The sequence below is a fragment of the Eublepharis macularius genome, chromosome 4 (genome assembly GCF_028583425.1).
Source record: "Eublepharis macularius isolate TG4126 chromosome 4, MPM_Emac_v1.0, whole genome shotgun sequence".
NCBI lineage: Eukaryota > Metazoa > Chordata > Lepidosauria > Squamata > Eublepharidae > Eublepharis > Eublepharis macularius.
Genome location: NC_072793.1, coordinates 14,842,342 through 14,861,243, shown reverse-complemented (window position 1 = coordinate 14,861,243; position 18,902 = coordinate 14,842,342). Strand labels below are relative to the sequence as shown.

At 44.7% G+C, this 18,902-nt stretch overlaps 1 protein-coding gene across 1 annotated transcript in view; it reads left to right on the top strand.

Annotated features, from left to right (window-relative positions):
• The first annotated feature begins 923 nt into the window (after positions 1 to 923).
• Positions 924 to 18,902, top strand: part of PRKCA (protein kinase C alpha) — a 333,406-nt gene continuing 315,427 nt past the window's right edge. Inside the window, exons 1-2 of the mRNA XM_054976872.1 lie at positions 924 to 1,244; positions 8,688 to 8,719. Of these exons, the coding sequence (XP_054832847.1) occupies positions 1,072 to 1,244; positions 8,688 to 8,719 (205 nt within the window). The 5' untranslated portion in view covers positions 924 to 1,071. The remainder of the gene's footprint in view (positions 1,245 to 8,687; positions 8,720 to 18,902) is intronic.

The window sequence follows — 18,902 nt, the reverse complement described above, 5'->3', positions numbered from 1 at the left end:
CCTTCCCAAACCCCACTTTCTCCCGGTTTCACCCTTCAGATCTCCAGGAATTTCCCATCTTGGAGCTGGCAACCCTAGCTGTTGTAAAAAGCCACAAGCTGCGGCTTATATGTCTTCGTGAGACAGGCGGGGCAGGATCTGCGGGGTGACCCGCAGAAAGCGGAGTCCTGCGTGGCACGCAACCCCCCCCCCCCCCGTGGGCAGCCTTGGCGAGAGCCGGTTTCGCGACCAGGCTGCGGACCTCCGCGCTGCCCGCTCGCTGCCACGTGGCCAAGAGACGCCTGCAGATTCGCCCGGCGGGCGTGGCACAAAGTGGCCCCAAAGGTGGTGCCCGCGGCAAATGCGCGCGCTTTCAGGGGCCGCCGCAGATTTTAACCTGACCTCCCTCCGCTCCCGCCGGGCGCTGGAACTTTCCCGCACGCGGAGGGCATAGGGAAGGGCGCGCGCGTTCCTGAGGCCGAGCCGTCCGTCATTCTTCCTTCAGACTTAGCAGCAGGCGTGCCCCCCCCCCCGGCCTCAGCCCCCCTCTGTGCCTGCCGCCGTCTCTCCGTTTGGAGTTGACCGGCCGGCTGCGACGCCCGCCCCCTCGACTCGGAAGGCGGCGCGGAAACCGGGAGCTGAGCGACGCCGCCACTCGACCCGCGGAGGGGGCCCAGCTGGCCCCTTGGGCCGCCGCCACAGGTGGACTCCGGCGGCCGCGCGCTGGGAGGCGAGGGGCCCCTCGCGCGGCCGGGGAGCGCGCCTGCATGCCTGTTGCCCTAGAGACGGGCTCTCCCCGGCGCGCGCGCGCCCGCCCGCCCGCCCGCCGGCCCCGGCCCTCCCCTCTTTCCCGCCCTCTCCCCTCCCCGCCTTCGCTCGCTCTCGCGGGCGGAGCAGGCAGGGCTGGCCCGGGGACGGGATCCTCCTCCCGCGCGTGGCTCAGACGTCAGGAGGAGCCCGAGCGGGCGAGGAGGAGGCAGCGCCCATCCCCGCAGCTGGCAAAGCGGACGGCGCGAAGGAGGAAGCCGCCCGGGCTCGGCTGAGGGAAGCGAACTCCGGGCAAGGCGGGGAGCCGAGAAGGGGGGGGGCGCCATGGCCGACGTCTTCCCGGCCCCCGAGCCCGGCTCGGGTCCCGACGCGGCGCGGCGCTTCGCTCGCCAAGGGGCCCTCCGCCAGAAGAACGTGCACGAGGTGCGGGAGCACAAATTCATCGCGCGCTTCTTCAAGCAGCCCACCTTCTGCAGCCACTGCACCGACTTCATCTGGTAAGGAGCGCGCGCGCGCCCTCCCCCGGAGACCCCTCCCCGGCCGCCGCCCCCTCCCACGCCCCCTCGCGAGCCGGGCCGGGCAACGGGCGCCCGCGGGCTGACAGCTGCCGCTCCTGCTCCCGAAGACGGGCGGGCTCTCGGCGGCGTCGGTGCAGAGAACTCGCCCCGGACCTCGGCCGCTCGCCAGGCTTCCCCCCGGGGACCCCTCTTGAAGCGGCGAGGACCCTGCCGCCGAGAAACCGCCCTCCTCCCCAGAGGCGGAAAGGCTGGCAGGCGGCGGTCTCCCGCCCGGGTCGCTCTCGGCCGCTGCACCGCCTGGCTAAGGAGGAACGAGGCTCCCGCGCACCCTCTTCCTGGCCAGGCTCGTCCCTCTGCCCCCCGAAGCAGAGCCGTCAGTGCCGCCGCCGCCGCCGCCTCCTCCAGAGTCACCTTCCTGCACGCAACGCTTCATGAGGCAATGCCTTCGCCGCCTGCGCGCTGGGCAGGGCGATCCCCGCCCGAGGCGCCCTGCCCGTTTCACCCCGGGGATCCTGGCCCAGGGTTGCCCCGTAGAAACGCCTGTTCCGGAGGCCGACCCCCAGGTTGGTTGGGAAGAAAGGCGTCGGCATTATTCCCTTTGCCCAGACCGCCCCCACTACCCTCCCACCCCCCCAATATGTCAACTTTGCTGACTGAATGTGGGGGGAAAAATCTTTGTGCAGTCCCTCCGGGCGTGCACATGCTTATGTATATTTTCCACCTTTTTAATGCTCTGGATAGAGGTTGTGTATGATCCTCGTTTATATAATTTGATTTCATATGGCAAAAGCCCCCCTCCGCTTGCCCACTGTGGGTTTTCCCTTGGAACACCATCTGTTTCGCCCCTTCCCAGTGATCAGAGAAAACTCTCTCACCCTTGCTCCAGCCCTTGCCCAATCAGTCTTCATATAGTATTAGTAACAACAACAACAACATTCGATTTATATACTGCCCTTCAGGATGACTTAACACCCACTCAGAGCAGTTTACAAAGTATGCCATTATTATCCCCACAACAAAACCCCCTGTGAGGTGGGTGGGGCTGAGAGAGCTCTGAGAGAGCTGTGACTAGCCGAAGGTCACCCAGCTGGCTTCAAGTGGAGAAGTGGGGAATCAAACCCGGCTCTCCAGATTAGAGTCCGTGCTCTTATCCACTACACCACACTGGCTCTAGTTAGCATACCGCAAACCGTGGTCATAGGTTCCACACCCCTCACCTGTCCCAGTGGCCATTGGATAAGTGACCACTTTCACACTTCCCTGGAGAAATGTTTCTACCTTAGGTAGACCAGAAACAGGGATAAAATTCTTTCTTCTTTAATAGTAGTTTAGAAAAATAATCTTGGTAAGTGTAGTTTTCCCAGAATGGGATGCTGTGTCTTCCCAGAGTTCCTTCCTTTTGTTCAGCTGTTAAAAGTAGAGGAGTCCGGTGTTGTTCTGCACATGTCACCCTAGTCAGCCATTCTGCTGATCTCATTTGGTAAGAGATTTTGTTCCACTGCTCTCCCACAGACTCCCCCCCCCCACCAGTGGCTTCAGTTGATGAGCAACTTCTTCATAATAAAGATCCTGCTCTATAACTCCCCCGACATCACAGCTGAAGCATCTGGTGAGAGTTTCCCGCTAGTCGGTCCTCCCCACACACAAAACGCTGCACACAAATAGCATTAGCATCATCTGGTAAAAAATCTTGTTATATACCATCTCCCACGGGGCGGGGGGACAAAAAACACCACACGCAACTTCTGTCAGCAGCTGCGTGGGACTTCAGTAGTCTACAGACCAAGAATCTCCCGTTCTTTCTCAACACATCTTTGCAAACGTTCCAATAGAGCCCTAAAATAACATCTGTCCACAGAAAGGTCTTGTGAGAGCAGCTGTTACTAGCTTCTGCTAGAAAAGACACCTTATTCCTACACATCTTAGCCTCCTCTTTTGAGAAAGTTGCTTTTAACAGAGGAACTTTTTTGTTTTAGACGAACCTGGATTGTATGTGCCCCCCCTGCCCCCCATGGGAGGCCTGTTCTGCTTCCAGGTTATTAGTTTGCTAGCTTGATACAGTAAGGGAAAGAAACTGTGTGCCCCTCAACTGCAGCACAAATTTATTTGGTGTTGTATTTCACTGAAAGAGAGATTTCTCTCTTCAGATTATACTCTGATGTTCTGGTCTATTGCATATTTTTCTTCCGCTTCTTCTGCCGAAGATCATCCCCCACCACACAAGCCGCACCACTTTTCACCATTGGAGAACTTCTTGTTACCATTCTTTTTGCTATACGTTAGACCTTATGGAATACACTGATCCGCTCCCATTCCATGTTTTCAGTTGTGTATAAATCAGTGCCTTGACTTAAGTTCCATGGAGAAGTCCTGCTTTCCTTCCCTAACACGTCTTTCCTCTGTTTATCCTATAACTTACTCATCTGACAACCAGATTGTGTTGTCAATTTGGGGAAATTCTTTCCCAATGCCACTCTGCTTCACAGAAAGTGTCAACTTGTGTCTAATGTTCATAGTGTGTGCTTTAAATTAAAACTTAATTAATGCTCCTCTTGAGTACATATTTCCTATATTTTTACTCTCATACGGGAATAGTCTATGTAATTTAGAAGATTATGGGCCAAGCTACAAGTGACGAATGACACTTGAACAGCAAGTGAACAGACTCATGTGTATTCCTCCCTGTTCATTTGCGCTCCACTTGCACTCCACTCGATCACAGGGCCAAGCTACAAGTGACGAATGACACTTGAACAGCAAGTGAACAGACTCATGTGTATTCCTCCCTGTTCATTTGCGCTCCACTTGCACTCCACTCGATCACAGGGCCAAGCTATAAGTGACGAATGACACTTGAGTGGCAAGTGAACAGACTCACATGTATTCTTCCCTGTTCACTTGCGCTCCACTTGATCTTGATCAAGTGGATCACGATCAAGTGGCACGCAAGTGAACAGGGAGGAATACACGTGAGTCTGTTCACTTGCCGTTCAAGTGACATTCGTCACTTGTAGCTTGGCTCTATGTTTCTGATATCTTTTAAAGTTGGTTCTGCAGCTGCTTTACTTGTATGTGTAGTGCTTGTGCATGACGTGCTATCTTTTTCACTCTCCCCAATCAGTGTGATTTTTAATGTGCTTTTGGCATTCCTTGATCAGATCCACTTCCTGTTTGGTGTGATTGCAGATGTACTAAATAGACAAATTCTTGCCCTTTAACCGGCCTTGATGATTGTGCTTTTGTCTAGCAGGAGATTCTTTGGCTCTTTCTTTATCGTTCAGGACACTTGGTTGAACACTTTTATTGATTTTGATATCTCCTTCCTGTTACTGAACATGAAAAGTAGGGGGACATGAAAATACTTGGTGGGGGGCACTTTTTAAACATGAACGCTTAGGGGAAAAAATTCTCCCTATAGAAAGAAAGCATACAGCAAACACATAAAAGACCACTTAAGAATACTGAACTCGTTTATACCAGCTATGTGTATATGTATTCGTGTGTACCCTGTTCTTTATTAACCATTGAACTCTGTGTTTTTGTGCACTCCTAGTTATCACATCCTCCCGTTATGTGGGAAAACATGCTTAGATGTTCATATATCATGTATACATTGTAAACATTCATATACCTTGATTTTATGTTGCATGCCAATAACTCGCTTGCTCAACATCTTGGGTGTGGATTAAGCATACTGCCATTAGAGCTTAGCGTGGCTAAAAGTTAGAACTTCCAGTTTCTTCCTGTACTGTGTAGGAATAAAGAAATTGGACCTACTGAAGGACAGCTTTTTATATGACATCTTTTTTTCAGGATCTGTTACTAGGTAACAAAATCCTCACATATTACATTTGATATGATTGGCATAAAAGTATGAATGGCAGTGTTTTCTTTAAATGACCCATAATCTAAAGTTTTGCCTACTCCCTTGTATGTCTGTGTATTAAAGGAAATGTTGTTCTGTATAGAGTCCAGTAGCACCTTTAAGACTAACCAACTTTATTGTAGCATAAGCTTTCGAGAATCACAGTTCTTTTTGATTTTGCTACTACAGACTAACACGGCTAACTCCTCTGCATCTATTGTTTTGTATATATGTGTGAGCTTTTGTATGGCAGTTGCAGAACCTGAGTGTGTAGTGTTGTGTAAGAAGCACCTTAGGTTTGTTTGGCCTTTATCAGGATGCAATCTGTTCCTTAGAGTTTCTTCTCCTGCTTCAGTGTTTCGGTCTTGTTGATAAGGAATAGATTCTTTAGAAAGCATGAGAGAGCAAGAATGCAAGAAGGAGAAGCTTCCTACACGAGCATGATGAAACCTTGGAGAGGGAGGTGAAAAGATGATAAATATTGAGCTCAGCTGAATACCCCTCCCTGGGGGACATTTGTAATGGATTTTAATGTCATTTGTATTTTTTTTAAATTCCTGTGAGCCACCTTGGAATCATTTTGGATGAAAAGTAAGATACAAACCAAAGGAATAAAAGGACAATAAAATGATGTAGTCTGTCCAATTAAAAAAAAAATAAATTAGAAGAGAACAAATAATTTAAGAGGTGCTGAGCTATAAAGATGGCTAGTGGTTTGCGGGAATAAAAGTGCTGTAGGGTCTATGTCAGCAAGGGTGTGTAGATGACTAATGCATTATCTTTTTTTTAAAAAAGCAGCTGTGATAAAAGGCACCTGATTGCAGGATGTACTTGAATGTGAAAGGATATCCTGCTGTTGACAGGTGGCAAGAGGAGTTATATTCTGTTGTCCTTCCCTGCTGGTGAGACTCTAGGAAGCATTTAAATATTCTTCTGAGTCAATATGTGCAGCCCCTTTAAAGTCTCAAATCAGTTTTTCTGCTTTAGAAGCGAAATATCTTCTTTAAATAAGAAATGTGGCAAACATCAGGAGACATTTTGCTGCCTATATAAATTATGTGCGCATCCATAAATCAATAGGAATGGGCAGCTGTGAATAATGCATTTGGAAATAAGGGGGGAAGCCATTTGATCCAATATGTAACTTCTCCAGAGAGTTAGTGCTGCTTATTTTTTTTTATCACCCAAACAGCATTCTCTCTCTCGCTCTCTCTTTCGCTCTCTCTGTGTTTAAAAATCATTAAATCTTCCCGTGGATAATTCCTCAGCTAGCACTTTATTACTTTTAAAAAACAAAAACAAAATCCTCCCTTCAAAAAAACCCATAGAATATATTGTAGAGTGCTGAATATACTGAGTTAAAGAAACTCACCTGCTTCATCAGCTTCAGTTCAAGAGTACGTTACACTCGACTGGTGGCTGTTTGTGAGATATTTGTAATTTGAAAGTTTCAGGTCATCTTGAATGACTTTTAGTGCTTTATTTTAAAAATTTACATGTACCTGTTTTCTTCTTAGGTTACATTTTATTTTATTATCGGAAATGTGATATAAGCCATTTGTGCCTCAACATACTTTGATTTAAAAAGTGGGCAGGCCCGAAGCAGTAGAATATTAATTTTGTCAAGTATACAAAGGTTTCTTTAAAAAAATGTGTTGCTCAGATTATGAATTAGCTACTACAGATTTAAGGAACAATCCTAAACAGGTCTGCTCAGAAGTAAGTCCCATGTTATTGTACGTGGTTTATACCCAGTGAATTTAGGATTGCAATTTTACTTACTTTTAGTTTAGCAATTTTAAGTGGCATTGTTTAGGTAACAGTGTTACTGTGTCTGAACTCAGATTTTCACTGTCTTGATACACTTGTAATACTGTCTCAAAATAATTTCAGTTAAAATAACTGAAATTAATGTATATCCAACTTGAGTCTCAGTGAGAAAGGCAGACTATAAATAAACAAAATAAAAAATAAAATAAATGTAATCATGTGCTTCCTCTAAATTATGTGTGCATTTAATTTTACTCACACAGATTCTTGTATAGGAGTAAAATGTATAAAAGCTTTATTGTGGAGGAATAGTTGTGTTAATTTTTACAGGTTTTAATCAGATATTTCTGTGTTTTGCAACTGGGCTCGAGTAGTATAAACCATATAGAATCACCTACAGTTAGTACTGCTACTTAAGAAGGAAAAAAAATCCAGAGGGGGTGGGTGGAGAAAATAACCAAGGTGCCTGTATATGAGCTTTTTAATGCATTTTTTAATGGAAGTGCATATTATCATAATAAAAATGACAAGGGGATGTGTTAAAATAATGTACAGTTAATTTCCCACTCTCTTCTGAGCACTTGTATATATGCCCAAGTCTCTAATTTATTGCCTGTGTGGAATGTAATCAGCTTAGCAAGAATTTGGCTTAGGAAGTTCTTAGTTAAAACAGCCACAAGTCAATTACCTATAGTAACAAAGTTGTGCCTACATTAGACTGCACTGCATGAACTTGCTTCGTTGCAGAGAATTCCAGTTTTCAACTCTCTTCTACCCGCCAGTGCCCCCCCTTTTAAAGAGTTCTTTTGAGTTCTCAAGACCTCTTACAATAACTTGGAGGTATGGGCTTTATCTTTCCTTTCTTACTGGCCTTTACAATCATGGGAAATTTCTAGGAGTGACAGTTACTAGGAGTGACATACAAGTGATAAAAAACAGCACCTTCTGTGATGAATGTTTGAATACTAAAAGCCAGAAAGACAATCTATTAATTGTGCTGCTACATGCTGACAGCCATCCTCAGCAGTTCTTTCCAGGATCCTACTCACCTCTGTTCAATGCAGCCTACTCCCAGCAAAGGCTTGCACTGGGGTACGTCTGCATGGTGGAGGCGCTCACAGCCATCTCGTCTTGCCTGTAGTGACTTTTTTGAACTTTCAGGTATACCCCCCAGCGAAAAATTCAATAAGTGTAGCACAAGCCATTTCTTTACTTTTTCCTTAGGTGGAGTTTCAGAAAATAATCTAAAGTGAGAATGGTTGTTGTGGGTTTTCCGGGCTGTATTGCCGTGGTCTTGGCATTGTAGTTCCTGACGTGTAGTTCCTGACCACGGCAATACAGCTCGGAAAACCCACAATGCCAAGACCACGGCAATACAGCCCGGAAAACCCACAACAGCCATCGTTCTCCGGCCGTGAAAGCCTTCGACAATACATTAAAGTGAGAATCTTAGTTAAGACTACTTATGGTGGCGTTCTGTAGCAACAGGAATGTTTGCCCTATCGCACTATTAAACATTAAATTGTGAAATTATGTAATGTACAGATAAACAACTATCATTCAGTATTGCTTGACAAATTCAGAAAGACTGAAGGAGAATTGGGTAGAGTGCTGCTGCAATTTGAAATTACATGGCTGTCGTGGTCTCTGTTAAGAAACAGATGAATGTCAACAAAACCTTTTGCTTTGACTCTTCATATTTTATTCGTTTGATATTTTAACATTGGAATAGAACTCTTGCAGCCACATGGTCTATGGATGTTGAGTATTTTTTTTTTCTCTTGCAGGGGGTTTGGGAAACAAGGATTTCAGTGCCAAGGTAAGTAATAGTTTATTAACTGCATTCATTTCTTCTATTTTAACCATTGCTTTCAGGTAATGTATGAAAAATATCACACAAAGGAATTAAGCATGGCCTGAATAAGAGTATTAAATTATCAAAAAGGATGTGTATTGTTTAATCATTTATTATCTCATGAACTGTGAATCATGCACAAAAGAGTTTCATTTCGGCAGAGTTTCCTAAAATTAAATGTCATGTAATCTGCATATAGAGCAATCTTTAATTTTTCATGAAAAGAATCTTTGTGGTTTATTTTTGTACAGAACATTTTTCTTGTCGGGAGCTGCTGTCTGTGTGTGGGTGTTCTGAAAAGCGGATTCACTCTCCATTGGGCTCCCTTTAATGCTATGATCTGTCTTTTCTTCATCGCCAATCTACATTGGTTTCATGACTGTGTTCAGACGGACCTTTGGTTTGATCTTTATTTTAATCTTTATTCTGTTGCGTGGAGTCTCTTCAACATGAATAGATTTCAATTAAGTGCCCATTTGATAGTAATAGGAAAAATTGAATTTGGGGACAGAAGGTGCAAACATATTTGCAGAGTTGAATTGCTGGCAGCAATAGGTGTTGTCATTTGGTAATCTGTGCTGATTTTTATTCTGCCGTAGCATTTTTGAATGAAACTGCCATACTGAATCAGGGAATTGGTCCGCCTGGCCCAGTACTGCCTGTTCCTTACTAGCAGTGGCTGTGGCTTTGCAGACTTGCCACCAAAAGATCTTTTTAACGGTAGATGCCACGGACTGAACCTGTGAATTTCTGCGTGCAAAGTATGTGCTCATCCCCTGAGCTGCGGCCGCTCCTCATATTAACGTTTTGTGCCTGAAGTTTTACCAACACTTCAGGTATTCTATGTGAATAAATATATGTTCACCACTGTGATAATGAGTATAGCATATTGATGCATCATTAATCACCTTTCTGCTTAGTTCATCAATGTTTTTTTGTTTGATAATAGAAAGAAGCTGATTTTATTGCATGGATGAATGAGGGGGACAACTTCAGGTCGGGTAATTCCGTCAGACCACAGGTGGAATTCTGGCGTCTGCCGAACTCCTCCCACTCTCAGTCAGTGTCTGATGCTTTGCCCCCCCTTCTGGGCTAAGTCTGGCTTTGTCAGGGCGCAAGGAGCCTCAGAAAAAGGAGAAGAGGGGGGGTCCATCTCACCCAGCCCCTCTTTCTCTAAGAAGTCCATCTCCTCCAGGCAGAGAGTGAGCATGGATATGCTCTTCTTCCCTGACTCTGCACCCCCCTTGCTGCTTACAAGCCTCTTTAGGGGAGGAGCAATCCCGGTCACTCCCAACTATGTTCCTCTGGGGGTGGTAAAGTGGGGGTGGGCAGGCTGAGGCACCTCTGAGCACTGTCCCTTCTCCCCTCTTCTCCCTGTTTTTGTTCTCGCTTCCCTGCCCAAGCTTGGCATTTTATCTATTTATTATTTATTTATATCATATTCGTATTCTGCCCTCCCCGCAAGTGGGCTCAGGGTGGATAACAACCTTAAAATAATTTTAAAACGTACCATATTAAAACATTAAAACATCATATAAAAATAGCAGCACTCTTTGCCTGGTGGCAGCAATACAACTATTAACAAATAATACAGCAGTACAACTAGATATAGCAGCACAGTAACAGCAGCTGAAAAACAAACCGTGGTGGGCAGCCTTCACAGGGAGGGGAGCCAGTTCATGGTGGGACTAGCTGTTTCCCCACCCAATCTGCCGCTCCCACGGCTGGAGGCTTGTCCTTCATGAATGCTGTGGGGGCCTGCATGGGGTAAACCCTTCTGAGAGCCAAGCTACAAGTGACGAATTACACTTGCCTGGCAAGTGAACAGACTCACGTGTATTCCTCCCTGTTCACTTGCCCTCCACTTGCCCTCCACTTGATCACTACGTGAACAGTGAGGAAGTGAACAGGGAGGAATACACGTGAGTCTGTTCACTTGCCAGGCAAGTGTAATTCGTCACTTGTAGCTTGGCTCTGAGTGTTGCCTTCTCCACCTGCCAGCCTCTGGAGTTGCGTGTTGCCCCTCTGTTCCCTGTGGCCATTCCTTGCTGGGACGTCAGCTGCTGTGGTAAAGTAAGGGAGCATTCCGGATCAGACAACGTCCGCTGAAGTGTTGCTCCAGGAACAGCGCTGGCTGTCTTGCACTGAGGTGAATCTCTGAAAATCATCCCCCTGGCAGAATTGTCCTTGTGCAAGTAGAAAACAATAACGAGGCCACTCACAGTGTTAATAGATAGCTGATAGTGGCAGTTAGTGGACTTTGGAGTTATGACTGCTTTCTAAACAAAATTGTGTTCTCTCTCTTCTGTCTTTCTGTTAAGGTTGCATGTACGTTGCTAGCATGAGGCCTCACTAGAGTGAGGTAGCGCGGTGTAGTACGGTGGCTAAGAGCTTGAGTTCTGAGCTGGAAAGGTTTGAGTTGGAAAATTAGTTGGACACTGGCTATCGTTCAAGTCGTATCTCTGTCAAAAACTCCTCTCTTCAAAATGGAGGCAGTATTACTATATGTTACTTGTTCCACATATAATGCACTCTAAAGCGCTATATAAAATGCTATGAATTCTCATATTGAGCACAATGTCCATTTTCCCAGTGATGAAACTTCTTCTCTTTCCACACCTGAATCTGAGGCATCCAGCCACTCTGAGACAAAGTGCCACACTAGAACACTTCAGTCCTTTTAGGCATTCATTGAAGATGAATGAGGGAATATGTGGTTTCCCTCATTCTCATATTTGCCATTAAAACTCACAGCTCAGTGAAACTTGTATCAATGTATCTTGAAGCTTTCAGATGCAAGACTCTAATATAAAAAGCAAGGTGTAACAAGGGTTTAAACAAATATCACAGCAACTGACTACATTGTTCCAGAGGAGTTAGCCGTGTTAGTCTGTAGTAGCAAAATCAAAAAGAGTCCAGTAGCACCTTTAAGACTAACCAATTTTATTTTATTGTAGCATAAGCTTTTGAGAATCAAGTTCTCTTCATCAGATTTGACCAGTTCGGATCAGGCATCTGATGAAGAGAACTTGATTCTCGAAAGCTTATGCTACAATAAAATAAAATTGGTTAGTCTTAAAGGTGCTACTGGACTCTTTTTGATTTGACTACATTGTGAAGCTCTTGAGCCAAACAGCCTTGGACTGAGTTGTCTTGTCTGAGAATAACTACATGTACTCTCTAGCACTGGATCTCTGTTCAGCATTAATGAAGAAGTATGTTTTTATGGATGTGAAGTGCTGGGCTTTTTTTCTGGGAAAAGAGGTGGTGGAACTCAGTGGGTTGCCCTTGGAGAAAATGGTCACATGGCTGGTGGCCCCGCCCCCTGATCTCCAGACAGAGGGGAGTTTACATTTGTCTCCGTGCTGCTCGGCCGTGCAGAGGGCAATCTACACTCCCCTCTGTCTGGAGATCAGGGGGCGGGGCCACCAGCCATGTGACCATTTTCAAGACGTTCCGGAACTCCGTTCCACCACGTTCCAGCTGAAAAAAAGCCCTGGCGAAGTGCCTTCTTTTCTTCCCCTCCCCCAAACAATGATTAACATTTTTTAAGGCATCAAATCTAAACCTTGCCCGGTTTTTAACTTGAGAGCAAACGTGCCTGAAAAGAATGTGCTTTTTACTGGCCCAAGAAAAAGCTGTAATTTGAGTTGAAACTCAAGTGCATTCAACCAGAACTTGGTTTAAATGCCGCTCCTCAGTCATATAAATGTGAGCAGAGTGCCTCTCCTTTGCCACCAAATGAACAACCTCCCTATTCTGGAGATTGGGAAGAGCATGCGGTATGTGTGTGATCTTAATCAAAACAAACTGAAGGAAAACATCAGTGTAGCCAGGCAGCAGAATTTGCTTCCACCCTCAAGTTCAACATTACAACCTAAATACAATTATAGTTTGAATAAGTGTGTGTTCATAATTCCAGGAAGAGTGCTGCTGTCAATAAAAGCTTACTGTCACCAACACAGGACAGAATATAAGTTTCAGATTCAGGCAGAGAAATCTAAGAAGGGGGTAGAAAAATCCAAAGGCTGGCACTGAAAAACAAGGAACAAGGCTAATTAGGAGGGTTAGCCAACATGAACACCATTCCAAGAATTCATCCCCCTAGTAGTAAAGGAGGCAGAGTTAGTGGCTTGGGCAACTCCCTCTTGTGTTATTGAATAGGACTTTCCTTGAGTATTATAAACAGGGCTTTTTTTCAGCAGGAACGCAGTGGAACAGAGTCCCAGCACCTCTTGAAAATGGTCACATGGCTGGTGGCCCCGCCCCCTGATCTCCAGACAGAGGGGAGTTTAGACTGCCCTCCGCGCCGCCAAGCACTGCTGTATGGAGGGCAATCTCAACTCCCCTCTGTCTGGAGATCAGGGGGCGGGGCCACCATCCATGTGACCATTTTCTCTGAGGGCAACCCACTGAGTTCCACCACCTCTTTTCCCAGAAAAAAAGCCCTGATTATAAATGTAGGACCCACACATTTGACTACAAGGCTTTATGACTTGGTAGTTGGTTAGACTTATCTCCCCTCATCCACGGTGACAGCTTTGTGAAGGGGTGGGAGTGATTCTGATGAACAAAAGCAAAAATGATTAAGCTTCTAGGATACTCAGGGCTGAGAAAGAACAGAGCGTCTGCAACCACGTAGGTGCCTGTATGAGGAAAGAATACTTGGGTGGCTTCCGAAGGGGACTAAATTTCTACCAGGATAAAAAAAGATAGAAACTTGATTAACTTACAAAGATACAAGTGGTACCTTTTTACAGATGCCAGCCCCAAACAATCCAGAAACTTACTATATTTAGGGTATATCCTGTACTTATTCCCCTATATCTACAGAAACAACTGAGGATATCTTTATTTCTCAAAAGCATTTTTTATTTAATTTCTTGTAAAGGTAGATACTAGTAAAGAGAATTTACAGGGGCTGAAGGGGTGTCAGAATTGAGCCCTTGGGCTGGACTTTTCTAGCTGTATGAATGGTCAACTCTTGCTTGTTGTTGAGTTTAGCCTGACTTGCAGTTGGGGTAATATAGCAGGCCAGCCTTTGTGTCCAGAGAGTGGGTTCAGGCTAGATGGGCTGTGTGCACTGATCCCCCCCCCTCCACCCTTCCTGCTGCAGGCTCCCCTCATATCATTCCCCTGAGTGCCCTGTCTGCCAGAAGCAGCATTTTGGGGCGATCCGTGAGCTGCACTACTGGGGACGGGAGGCCGGAAAGCTCCATTCTGACCCTGGAAAATTTAGCCTGGATGCAACTGAGAGACTCCCATTTTGGGACTGCTGGCTGAGCCTCTGCACTGGTATTTGTTCCCTCATCTCTCTTCCTGTCCCTGAAACAAATTCTTAACATTCTCATCCTGTGCTTATTTGATCTGTTGAAACTGTTGGATCAATAATTCTCAATCAGTCATTTATTATGGTCAAAGACCAGCAGCGTAAAACATGCATTAACAGAATATTTATAAGAACACGCACGCACACATGCTCTCTTTCTGTGTGTGCGTGCGTGCATGCATGGAGGAGGACAGTTATCCCAGACAGGAGTGTACCTTTCTTTAGTCAAGGGTATACAATAGTGGTGCGCCCCTGCTAGAACCTCCAAAGAAATTCAAGGTTCATTTGTAAGACCTGCTGGATCTTCTTGTCTGTTCCCTTGGCTGCTAACCCTGAAGAATTTCGTTTTGCTGTGGCTCGGAGCATTGATTCTGGCTTGATTGCCCAGTGCTTCAGCCTTCTAGAACTTTTAGTCTTCTTCCTTTTTCTGGAGACCATCTGTGACTTTGGGGCAGAGTCATACTAGCATGGGAAACTGGAAATAACCATTGTCCCTGCTGTATGTTTTGGGGAGTCCCATTGTTCACCCGCTTGTAACCTCTGTAACCTGCGATAGCCGAACATTTTGAACTCTAGTGTATAATGAGGAAGAGAGTATATGTTAATTAAGAGTTGACTTCTATGAATATTATAAAATCATAATGTGGAATTGTCAGTTCATTTCATACTTATTGAGGAATGAATAATACTTCAGGAGTTCAATTTCAGACAGATGGACTACTTTTGCAAGTGTTATGTTGCTCTTCTTATTGAAGGGGTGTGTGAATGTAACTGTTAAGGAACCAGTAGTTTAAAATGTAGGTGTTTTAAATTTCTCTTGTGCCTTATCTGAGATTGATAGACGCTTGAATATGTATGGAGGCTTCCTAAAAGCCTAGAGTTGTGCGTGCTGAGTGAGGGAATGACCGTCACAGACAGTTACAAGGTATGCTAATCATCTTGTATTAAAGTTTTTAAACTGTGAAGCCTAAAGCAACATTTAATCTCTGAGATTATGAAATGTACCATGTGCAACTGAAAAACCTATTCCTGCTAGCAGCGATGATATCAGAAGGGGGTATGTGCTTTGTCTGAGCTAAACCCAGGGCTTTTTTTCAGCTGGAACGTGGTGGAACGGAGTTCCGGGACCTCTTGAAAATGGTCACATGGCTGGTGGCCCCGCCCCCTGATCTCCAGACAGAGGGGAGTTGAGATTGCCCTCTGTCTGGAGATCAGGGGGCGGGGCCACCAGCCATGTGACCATTTTCTCCGAGGGCAACCCACTGAGTTCCACCACTTCTTTTCCCAGAAAAAAAGCCCTGGCTAAACCATAAGGTGAAACTGCATGAAAAGGATGAAAACCACCACTGATTTTTGCTGCCATTCAGTATGGAAGTGGAGAACTCCACAAAGAAGTAGATATTGCTGTATGATGGAAAGATAGCTGATGTAGAAGTTCATCTTATTCGAGATCGGGGGCGGGGGGGGGAGTGCAGCATATAGTAGTACCGCTGCTGGCATTTGTTACTGTCCTAAATTTAGTGATTCCTTAAGAGGCTTCCAAGAATGAATCTGTCTTGCTGTCCAATTGTGTAAAATGTTCCCTTCTTGATGAATTGTGTGTATATATAAAGGATTGTAGCAATAGTTTTACATGAGGCCAAATGTGAAGTGTTGTGTTTGAAGAGGTGTTGGAGAAGGATAAAAATTTACTTTCAGAGTCAAATGAAGTAGTAACTAGCATTTAAATAGCACTTCAGTGTTTTCAGAGTACTTCATATACATTCTCATTCTTTCCAATAATATGTTTCCCATATACCTTAATGTAGAAATTTCATTATCTTTTTAAAAAAGCCCTGTACATTGAATCACAGGTTGCCGTCTCCAGATCTAGGGACTAGCTGGGGCGTTTGTTTGTTTCTGTTTGTTTCTGTTCAGTTAGTGTCGGGCCTACTTGGATTCAAACCCTGGGAAGTGTTGTTGACCAGTTTTCCTTTTCCTCAGGTTTGAATTTAATCTCTCTCTCTCTCTCTCTCTCACACACACACACACACACACAGAGAGAGAGAGAGAGAGAGAGAGAGAGAGAGGGAGAGGGAGAGAGAGAGAGAGATCCATCCCAGGGAGAAGGGTTTAAGCTTGAAGGTGAACCTGCATGTGTGTTACTTGTCTAAGCCTCCTAGAATTTACAAACAAAGTAGAATTTGAACTGGGAAAAGTTCATACTTCCTTACTAAACTGTATCAATTGTAATGAAATTCTTAATCAATATAGGTTAGTTGGTTAGTGCAAATTAACCTTAAAATTTATTTTAAATTTGGGGGGGAAAGGGACCCCAGAAACCACAGTTTCTAATTAATTCCCACTCCTGTCTTTGGAAAAGGAGTCAGATTAGTAAATAGTACTTATTAAAATCTGTCTTAAATCAGTTTTGCATAAAAGAGTCCATCCTCCCTGTGTCTCCTTCTTGCTATCCCCTGCTGTAGGAGGATGTGTGCAACTATAGCTCATTTTTATATCCCTTCTGCTGTGCCCCTTATAATGACTTCCCTGGAAAGTATGAGGAAAGCTCCTATTTTGACATCACTTTGGAGCAGCTACTTAGAAGGGCATTTGGAGCTGTTGAAAGGTTTGATGCTTTGATGACAGGTTTGGAAGTTTAGCTGACATCATGGTTTTCATGCAGGCTTTTTAGGTTATTCTGCTTTCAGGTAAAACTTGTATATGCTGTAGTAGTGGCTCCCCCCGCCCCCCGCTTGCTTCCCAACTGGACAAAAGGCAGATTGACTCAAACCAACCAAGTAGGTTCGTTGTCTGTCATGTATAGTTTGGAGTTCTGTGGATGAAAGGTAGAAGGCTCAAATTGAACTAAGGGAGAAAATATTCAATTGGAGCCTCTGGCTAACACAGTCTGTATTTTTACTGTGAAGTGCTGCGTCTGATGGGGCCATGCTATAGACCTCCCATTACAGCCAGAAGTGGCAGTAAGTTGGCTTCTGCCCTCGTTGCCAGTCCTCAAAGAGGGTCTAGGCTGTAGAAATAAGACAGCGGAGCAGAGGAAAAGGCGTGGTGGATCGCTGCTGAAATTGCTGATGAGATGGGGAAAGTATGCCCCAACTACAGAATTGGCCAAAGCACCAGAGCAAGATGGGAGACAGCTCAGAACCTGCCTGAGGAACCACGTTACTGAGGTTAAAATCCAGAAAAATAAAATCCATGCAATACCTTTTACTGGGCCCAGTCACAGTAATCCAAAACTTCGTGTAAGCTGTCGAGTTATCAGGAATCTTCATCAGGCGGATGTTACAAAAACTTAAAAAATGGAGGGGGGAAAAAGCAGGTTTTCCAGGGTGCCTGCCAAGATCGGAGTGCTGTAGGGCAGGAGCTCCAGAAATCAGCATTTGGAGAGCCTCGGTAAGAAACTGGGGGCAACGATGCTTTGTGTCCTGCTCTGCAGTTTACTTTTCACTTTTGAGTTCTTAGAACTGTTAGTGTTGCTTGGTTCTAGCCTCCGTTTCTGTCATTCCGTTGTATTAACAGTATTCAGCAAATGTTTGGTTTAAGTATAAGATGCATGTAGGGCCCAACAAAGTCTTCACTGGAAAATTTCTATGAAATGACGTCAGTTTATCTTTCATATTTCTAAATAATTCTAAATCTATCTGACAGCATCTTCAAATACTAGGAATGATCGTATCTCAGACTGTTAAAATTGAGGTAGTTTGGTGAGCTTTACTTAATTTCGATATATATTCAGATGCCAGGATCCAATTGCTTGCTGCTTTGGTGCATGTAGATGGGGTTTTTTTTCCCTGCCCCAATTCCCACAGCAGTTTTTATCAATTCCCCAAGTTTCTTCTGATGGGGGGACCTACCTGAACAATATGAGACACGGTAAAGAATGATGCAGTGTGTGGGCAAAACTGGCAATTTGCCCACGTGTGCCTATTTGTGCTCATGCGCGGCGTTCTTTGGATTCTCATCATGCAAAGTTTGTGTTAAGCAGCTTCCCATATTCTCTCTTTAGGCATATCTGTCTGTGTTAAATATTTCTGCATTTGAATTCAAGTGTATAACTTGCTAAAACATTGGCAGTCTTTTTCAGTGGATGGCTTCCCGCGAGCAAATAACATTTATGTCTGCTAAGGCTATTTACTGTTGAGAATTTGATTTTTAGCACTAACATTTTTTTATTCCTCACAAGCAAACTTTTTGACTTTGTATTGAAAAGGTAATTTTAAGATTAATACACACTGACACTTTTTTTTGGCAAATCAGGCATGAGAACTAACTGTGAAAATTAATGACATTCATTCTAATATAAATTAGGTGAAGGCATAATGAGGAAATGGTAAGGAAACTAGACTTGTATATATTCAGAATGTGATTGCTTGGTATTTTAAAGATGCAAATGAATGAAAATTACTGAGTTTTCAATAACTTTGTTTTCTGTGGAATATTTATCTTTCTTGCTATTGGTTTCATTTTTGAGCAAATGAGAATGAAGAGGCTGTCGCTGCATTCAGGTGTCATACACAACCCATGGTTCCTGATCCTCAGAATGTTGTGTCCTCCTCTTCCTCTTGTGATGTTCAGTTTCTTATGATACATACTTATACACCAAGTTTCTAAAGAACACTTTAATCTTGGTTTGTAGGCAAGAAGCAAGTTGCTAGTACTCAGTTTTGATGCCATGACAAATTTCCAGGTCTAAACCAGTGAGCCATCCGTCTCCGTGTGGTATGGGATGACAGGAGGGAAGGAAAGGGTGTCCAAACCTAGGGACGTCCAAGGTGTGGCCTTGGGCCTGTTTGGTTTTTTTAAAATTCAGTCCTGAAA